Source organism: Vigna radiata, chromosome 9, assembly GCF_000741045.1.
Source record: "Vigna radiata var. radiata cultivar VC1973A chromosome 9, Vradiata_ver6, whole genome shotgun sequence".
Lineage (NCBI taxonomy): Eukaryota > Viridiplantae > Streptophyta > Magnoliopsida > Fabales > Fabaceae > Vigna > Vigna radiata.
In genome coordinates this window covers 1,125,555-1,134,611 of record NC_028359.1, presented here as the reverse complement: position 1 = coordinate 1,134,611, position 9,057 = coordinate 1,125,555, and the positions used below count along the sequence as shown (strand labels likewise).

General features: G+C 31.9%; 1 protein-coding gene across 2 annotated transcripts; it reads right to left on the bottom strand.

Moving 5' to 3' along the window:
- Positions 1 to 195: 195 nt before the first annotated feature.
- LOC106774136 (VHS domain-containing protein At3g16270) lies at positions 196 to 5,090 on the bottom strand. 2 transcript variants are annotated; one of them, XM_022786230.1, is made up of 6 exons: positions 4,549 to 5,090; positions 3,461 to 4,210; positions 3,087 to 3,242; positions 1,642 to 2,140; positions 1,199 to 1,554; positions 196 to 655 (listed from the first exon to the last, which is right to left on the bottom strand). In XM_022786230.1, exons 1-6 carry the CDS (start codon positions 4,753 to 4,755, stop codon positions 614 to 616), a joined length of 2,010 nt encoding a protein of 669 aa, XP_022641951.1. In that variant the 5' UTR covers positions 4,756 to 5,090; the 3' UTR covers positions 196 to 613. The 2 variants fall into 2 exon arrangements, with proteins under 2 accessions (XP_022641951.1, XP_014516488.1); XM_014661002.2 differs by having other exon boundaries at positions 1,199 to 2,140.
- Between the last annotated feature and the right edge of the window lie 3,967 nt (positions 5,091 to 9,057).

The following is a 9,057-nucleotide window of genomic DNA, read 5'->3' as shown; positions in this document are numbered from 1 at the left end:
TAGCCTGCACTATCCCCGTCACTGTAACTTACATCTAAATGGATTTCAAATTAAGTACATAGATTATAATAAAATATTGATTTTATATAGCAGGAGCAATTAGAGATTACATAACATGGATAATTATAAGTCCTCTGTATTATTCTTGATTACCACCCGCATAAACTGATAAAAAGCTACAGCAAACTTTTCACGTAGTCTACAAGGCAGTTCTTCATTTCACACATAATGGATACAATAAATATGAATGGACATTTGAAAAATCTGAGTTGTATTTTACTTGAAGCCTGAATTACAGTTGCAATATCTCAACCATTAACTACATACACAACATACTCATGAAAATAAAACATTACAGTGCTACACAACATTCTTATGCTAAAATCTAATTCAAAGCGACAACCATTTTGAATCTCTTCATGTCCAAAATGTATTCTCATTTTATTATTTTGCTGTCAACATGGACATGTAGAATTTCATCTATAGTGCTCCACCACTGCCAAAGAAAATCAACATTTTGCACAGGTAACGAAACTATGAACATTTTTTATCTATTAATGTCCAGCAATTCCACACCGTAAATAATCCTCCATAACAACACAAGATCTAAAGTTTAAATCATTCTCCTTGAATCACGAGCAGAGGTCATATGGTCCTACAAGCATGAAACAATGTGGTCATGTTAATCCACCAAAAGCTACACAACAGATATCATCTCAACAAATTCTCCACACAGCATACGTTTATCATTTAAACTTAAATATGTTAAATATTGAAAATTACTCGTCGCATGGCAAGCATGGGGGCCCAACCGAGGACTTGTGAAATTATTGTAATCCAGTTTATGAATGAAATTGTATCATATTTTAACATGAAGTACTCTACCTCATTCATCTATGAAAAAGCAAACCAATAAATGGCACCATGATCTAACAAGGTAAATTATCCATGCAGGCTTATAGGTTTCCAGGTGTTCAGTAATGAAATTTTATTCAACCCTATGTTTCCACAGATTGCCGGTAAAATACCAAGTGACTTGTTTTTAAAAGTAAATCACGTTTTAAATTATATCATTCCATTAATGTCGCTAAGTTGAATACTAATGAATCTGCACTTCAAAATGCATAAATTAAAACCAGATCCTTAACAAAAATTAAACCAATGGAAGGTACTTGTAAAGTTTTTACACCAAACTTACAGAGATAAAGTCAAATGCTTTAGTTTCTTCTTTCCTTGAGGTGTTGATCATTGAGCTAGGAGTTTGAGTTTGAAAATTTGGTTGAAATATGTCTGGCAAGGGTGATTTTCCATTCGGTCCAGCCATTTGAGCAACACCATCATCTCGCATGTTGATATTATTAAGGTGTTGGAAATTAGCCATTGTTGCTAAGAATTGCTGTTGAGCCAAAAGAGTTCCCATGGCACCGTAATTAAGAGGCTGAGAAGAATAAGCTTGGTTCAACATGAAGCCAGGTTGCATATTAAAAGGCAGAGTACCATTAGGAAAAATGGGATTTACATTCAACCCCATTGGCTGAGAGCTCAACTTGCCATCTGAAGTATTGCCAGGAATATGGTTAGTTAAGCCTGAAAATAAAGATTCAAATTGCATGGAAGGAGATGCTCCCTTCTGCGTCGTACTTGAGGTATTTTCATCCATTGATAGACCACCCATTAAATCAGTGACAAGCTCCTTCTGGTTTCCGTGCTCAGAATTGGAAGTAAAAATGTCAAAAAGTTCAGGATCACCGATATTCCCCTGCCTGTGACTCGAGTGATTGCTCTGCTTATCACTACCAACTGTCATCCCAGAAAAGAGATCATCAGCATTTTCTTTGTTCTCACTTGTGTGAAATGAAACATCAGCAAATGGATCATCATCATTTTTTATTTCTTGACTAGCCCCAATAGAGCTGCTGAAATCTCCAAATAAATCATCAACCAGAGGAGTGGATGTCAAAGTTGATATATTTTGATCTGTTACACTGTTTAGAGTGTCCTCAGTTCCATGATAATCATCTGAATCACCAGTGTCTATCAAATTAGGCAGCTCCACAACAGCAGCATTCTCTGTTTTCACAGCATTCTCTGAATTAATTGCAGAGTTGTTTGACTGACCTCCACCTAAAAGACTAAGAACCTGTCCATCAAGGGGCCAAGTGCTGAATTAAATTACACAGGCTGCTCTTAAAGTTATTAGCTTATATCAACTGAGTGCCAAGTCATCTAAGCTATTACAACAGCAGCACAACCTCATCCACTAGGTCTAAGCTACTACCGTTAAAATAATTTAAAAATTTACAAATGACACTTTAGACATTTGGCATACCGTAGTTCATTTGCTCCACAATTGACAGAGAAAAAAAAACAGTACATTTACAAGGGTGAGACTCACGTGGAATTTCTTACTGATATCCGCACTTCCAAAGCTAAGAACAAAATATTAATTATCAAAGCTGTTTCACAATTCAGATTCCATTATAATAATTAGCATCCAACCTACTCAGTCTAAAAGGTTTCACATGAAAAGCCCTTCCATAACCTGTCAATACATTCTTCTCCAATCACCAGTGATAAACGTTTAGAACTAAAGTTTCAAAACTGAGAGCTCAGCGCTCTCTAAATTTGCTTAGAAACCTTTGATGATATCATCCAAATCCAAAGCAACACCGTTGCTTTAGGGACAGCAATAGCATTATGCACAGCTGACTTGAGTCTGTAACTGCCGAATATTTTTAGATTAATATGTAACAAGTTCACCACAAACTCGTGATATCAAACAAAGTACCACCTTTACATTAGAAACAGCAAGAGCATATTATCCACAACTGACATTTGCCTGTCACTATTGAATATTTTTAGATTAAATATATAACCACAATTTTAGTACAAACAACAATCTATCATTACCTTAGTTGACTCTATATTATCAATTTTTCTTCTTGCTGGTTCAACAGTTTTTTCATTACCAAAACTTTGGGTAATTTAATCTCACATTAAAATAAATTGAAATAAGCGCAAAGTGCAAAATAATTGATATGGAAGCTTCATGTAATAGCTATTCGTTTGATAGATAATGAGGGTACCTTTGCAGCCCTTTCCCGTAAAGAGACTTGCGGAGATTCAGAACATCTCAGCACCACGTCTCTATTTTCAGTGAAGTAAGATTCCACCAGTGAAAAATTATCATCATCCTTCTTCCTCAGAATGGACTCAAGGACACAAACAGCTTTCATGCGAACCTGCAAATATTATTCACAGAACACAAGTTAAAAATAATATCAATGCTGATAAAGATATCATGTACAGTCACGCTATATTCTGACCCCAAAATACTTGGAATGAAAATAATTTGTAAATTCCTAAAAAAAAAAAGACTTATACAGACTGCCAAATTGGAGATTGAAGTGCATATTTGTATATTTAACATTTCTGTCAAAAATCAACATAATAGACATGCCTGCCAAATTGGAGATTGAAGCTTCAGTTCAAGGGCATGACATAAAGCCAATGCATCTAACTTTGCAGCCTCCGCTAGGAAAGCTTGAATTGCATCACGAGTGGGTTGCAGGCGAACACCTCCTGAAGTTACAATTGTCTCCAGCAACTTATGCTCTCTTGTCTTACTCTCTACATAACTTGCACCAGAATCCCCATTTGATGTTTCCGTCTTAGTTACTCTTGAATCCTGATTCCAAGGACCAGAGGATTGATTCTTTGAACCTCCAAAACTACTCTGAGCTTCATTATGATACGAAATTGGTTCATATCTGTCACCATGTTCTGTTTCATTTGTCAACGATCTTCGAAGATTTGGACTCTTATAGCTGCCGGGATCATTTTTCATCAGCGAATGTCCCTGTGTTAAGCTATTAAGCCCTTGCTTAATTGAAGCACTTCCAATACCAACAACCTCACTGATAAAAGATTTTTTATCTTCCTGTGGCGGTTCATAGTTTTTATTCCCAAACCCTTGTATCCGCCGGTTTAGATCTTCAGCGGGTGCTGGCTTACTATTCTCTTCTGAAAAGATGGCAGAGATAGCCTCGTGAGCAGTATCTCTCACAGCCTTATTTAGTGCATCGCCTTTCAAAGGATCCAACTGTCCCTTGTAGTGAAACAACTGACGAACCGCCACTGAATGTCTCTGCATTTCCCTTCTGAACTCCACGCCCGACTTCCCAACCACATACTTTATCAATCTTAAAGCCTGCCAACATTAACACAAGCATGTATCACAAAATGTTTAGATAAATGATATAGGATGCAATTTTCAAACTCTGACACCAAAAACCACTATGATCCTTTCTCATATCCCCACCTTCAACTTCACACTGTATAATTACAAAGCTAATTCCAACTATTTCAATTTTCAAATCCACTATCCCTTTCATCCCTTATGCAAACACTAGCAGCTATTCCAAAAACTCCCCACACCCCAAAAACAAAAAAAAAAAAAAGTACATCGAAATAATTAAAAGAAAAATGAAGTTTGAACCATCCAGATCCAACTCATCCAATCCAAAAACCAAACGGATTTTTAAGTACCTTCTGTTTCACAACTGGGCTTTTATGTTCCAAACGTTTTAAGACAAACTCCGAAACCTCCTTCACAATACTAACATGCGAAGAACGCAAAAGCTCGCTGATTTCCTCCAATTTGTAAACGGGCGTGACTTTATCTTCATCGGACGTAGCTGAATCGATCAACCGCGACCGCCAGTACGACTCCACTGCTCTTCGACTCGATTCCATTTTTCCCCAAATCACAACAACCTTAAACTTCCCACTGAGATGGGACTTTTAATGCATAAACTCTATTAAACCCCGAGACGAATGCTAATTCTCTGAACTTAAATACACGGATCGATCGGGCAAACGATCACCCAGATGGAAAATCCAATTAGGGGTTTAAAAAGTCGCAAAATTTTGAGGAGAATGGAATGAACCACGACGCCCCCTCCGACGGGGTTTTGAGATTTGGGGAAGAATCGAAGACGACGAACGACAGAGAAAGAAAAGACAATTTGTGGCACCAAATATCACTTCCGAAAAATGAACTCGTGGAATGAATTTTCACTTATTTTCTTCGTCTTTCAACTAAAAGAAATAATAAATTAAAAATATTTATAAATTTATAATGAAGACTTGTCTGTAGATTGATAAAAAAATATTATTACCTATTATTATTCAGACAAGATATATTGTGGAGGTAGTTAACCGTCTAATTCTAATTAAATACTAATATTCTATTAATCTAGTTTCATGATTAATTAATTATGGTGTTATCTTATTAATTTATAAATTACGGTGGAGAATCCTTTGGAGGTGTTATATTCTTTTCTTTGGCAATAAAAATTGTTATTGAATTCGATGCCACGTGCTAAATTAGGTTATTGTACAGATTAAATGTTGAAAGAAAGATTAACAAAAAAAAAGTCAATACTTGAATTTTAAAAATTCAATCGATATTAGTCTATACGATAACGATGTTGTTGTTTTTTTTACTGAACTATGATATCATTTTAGTTCTTTAAAAAGACAAAAATTGACATTTATTTTATTTTACCATTAATAGAGTACATTAACTATTATCACTCTACATTTTTAATGTAAACACAATTCTAAATTATCTTTCTTAAAATTAAAAACTAAAATAGCATGTTATTTTATGATTAATATAAATCTTGTTTTTATTTAACTAATTGTAAAATATTGTCCGAATCCAATTTTCACAAATTTATTTTTGATATAATTTTAAAAAATATTTAATTAATTAAGATATTTTATGTGTATATAAATTTATGTTTATTTGTATGATTTCTATCTAATTTTTTTTAGAGATTATTATTCTCTCTTTTTTACTACTTCTAATAAAAATAAAATAAATGAAAACCATTTAAAAGGTAAAAGAAGTTTGGTTGTCATCTTTTTCATGTGTCTATCTAGGAACCATAAACAGAGCCAGACGCCTAAGAAAAGACAGAAAAGTGGGCATTATTGATTTTCTATCGCTTTAACACGCACGTTTTTCATTTCTCGTTAACATTTCCTGTTTTTTTCTTTTCAAATTTAAACAAAATAATTTTTTTCTTTTTCATTGTATTTTTTTAATGGAAGAGAAAATATACACTCCACATTTTTTCTTTTTCCTTAATTTCCATATTGATTTTTTTTAAACAATATTAACTAATACTATTAAAAAATATAGGGTTATTAATTTCCTAATTCATTTTCCAAACAATTTGTTTATTTCAGTCAAAATAGAAGAAGAAACAGCGAAGAATAAAAACATTTTTTTTTTGCTTTAAGGCAACTCATCAATTTTTTTCTCTCAGTCCATCAAAAACTTCTGGAAAATTGTGTTTTGAAAAATAAATTTCAGAACTAGAGTGCAGGAAGAAAATGATGAGGTGTAAGAAGTAAATGTCTATAAACAAAAGTATTAGAATCCAAAAGTTACGGGTAGTCCATTTTGTTACTTAGAGGAGAGAAGCCCACCTTGGAGAACTTTGGGCCTTATAGAGAAATCGTAGGGTATTTCTTCTTGCACCCCTTGATTTTCTTTATTTAGAAAAGGGTCAACATATCACACTGCATTCTTACCATAGTCCTTCCTATCTTTAGTAATGACTTCTAATCTATACAATAAAAAAAATTACAAAACATATTAATTTTAAATTCTGTAATTTGAAAGTTTTTTTAAAAAATAAAAATTAAAAATTAACTTTCAGATAATGTAATTTGAAAATTAAAAATAATTTCTAGACTGTATAATCGAAAAACTTGTTTTGCATGTTCTGCATTTTGGAAGTCAAAAGTGACTTTTATACTGTATAATCTAATAATAATAATAAAAGTAATCTTTAAATTACATAATCCATAAGTGAATAAAAGTATTCAAACTATGTAATTTAAAATTAAAAAAAATCAAATTATATAATCTAAAAGTATTTTTAACCAAAAAAATGACTTTTAAACTTTATAGTCTTTAAAGTAAAAATAAATAAATTACATAGTTCAAAAGTTATTTTCATATTTATGCAGTGCAACAAAAAGATCCTGAAATCATCAGCTGTATTTTTGAAGCAATCCATATTTAATTTCACTTTGTCTTTATATATTAATATATAAGAATATAAGAATATAGATGAATGGTTTTTTATTTCACACATGAACAAACTTGGGAATCGAATCAATTCGAAATTAGCAGAATTATGTTATATTATATTACACTCGTATCAATTTCAAAATTTCTATTTTATTAATCTTTCGTTCTTTTTATAAATATTAAATGTGTTTTATATTTCCAAAACTTATATTATAAACCCAAATCTCGGTTAAAGAAAAAAAAAATCAAAAAGGATTTTCATTATATGGTTTTTAGCCTAATTATTTTTTAAGATAAGTAGGTTTATCATAATTCGAAAATAACAATATCAAATTAATATAAAAAAATTATATATAGTATTATTTTTTTGTCGTAGATAATTTTGTTTATTATTTGTGTTCAAATCATAAGTATTTAACAACCAACTCACGCACAACTTTTGGCCAATACCAGCAAAAGTGATTCTTTTTTTCTCTTTTGATTACATCAAATGATTAATAAAGGGTTGTTGGTGTAGATAAGATAAATATAAAGATAAAACATTTTATACAACAAAATAAAATAGTTTTGCAGGGCTATCCAATCAGACACTAATATAAGTGATAAATTTATTAACTTTTACTACAACAATTAACAACAATCTACGAGGAAAAAAAAAATTGTGTAGATGGTTTAAGTAACTCTATCTCATTCTCGAAAGGGTAATGATACATAAATAACATTTTTTCTACAACATTTGAACATCATCATATGTGTCATTGTGTGATTCGTCCAAATGACACAATGATACCACCATGAATCAATCACACAATGACACGTATAATGATGTTCAAATGTTATCAAAAAAATGTTGTCTAAGTATCTTTATCCTTTTCGAAACATGTATAATTAACAAAGCATTCCTTAAGAAAAAGAAAAGCTTCTGACAGAGGCTAGAAAAAGTCAAAATGATTTCTTTGGTGAGCACTAATTGGCCGACCAAGTTATCGAGGACATTGGCCAAAACAACCAATATGTGATACATTAATTACTCAGAAACTTAAACACCCAACAAGAATTTGTGTTCACTAAATTTGAGATTCCACAACCTCTCTGCTATATTTTAGAGGATGGGCGGTGGTATATGTGGCCCAAAGCTATTCATGTTCTCTCCACTCCTACTTTTCTTTTATGATTATTTCCTTCACATTCTACCCCACACTACCACTCTCTCTCCTTCTCACATGGAGGAATCATTCGTTAGCTTCCGGACATTTCTATTAAAGTATGCCAATGACAGCTAACTTTCCCACTAAACAACTCATTGGATATGTGCATGGATATGTCTCACATAACCATCCATTTTATCGTGCAAACAACATACTAAAAAATAATGGTAATTACGAGTGAAAAAATCTAAATCTAAATACGACTCTAAGTCTTGTATGGAATGAATATTATAAATTTTAACATCATATAAAAATTAAGATTTATAAAGTCATTATCATAAAATTTTATATTGTGTTTTTGTATAGAATCGAACTGTCATGTAAGGTTCAGTATTGTAAGAAGTGGACTTTAAGTTTAATTCAACTTCACAAAACCGACTTGTAAGGTGAGGTTTGTATTTATTTATTTATTCTAAATTAACCTTATATTTAGTCATTATAAGACTTCCAACAACTATAACTTTGTCTCACTGTTTCATTGGTTATATAGTAATTTTAGAAGGATTTAATACTATTTCTTTAGAGTCAGTATGATGTCAGTCATCTTGATCTAGCATGATCAGTGTTTGTGTTTAACTTGTTTGAATCTGATCAAAATGATCTTGATCTTATGTAATACAGAACTGATGTCAATATGCAATGAACTTTTATTTCTCATTGATATATCTAAAAGTACTCATCATGAACTATTTGAATGAAAAGTAGAATGTAGTACAAGACAGTGATAAGATTAGTTTT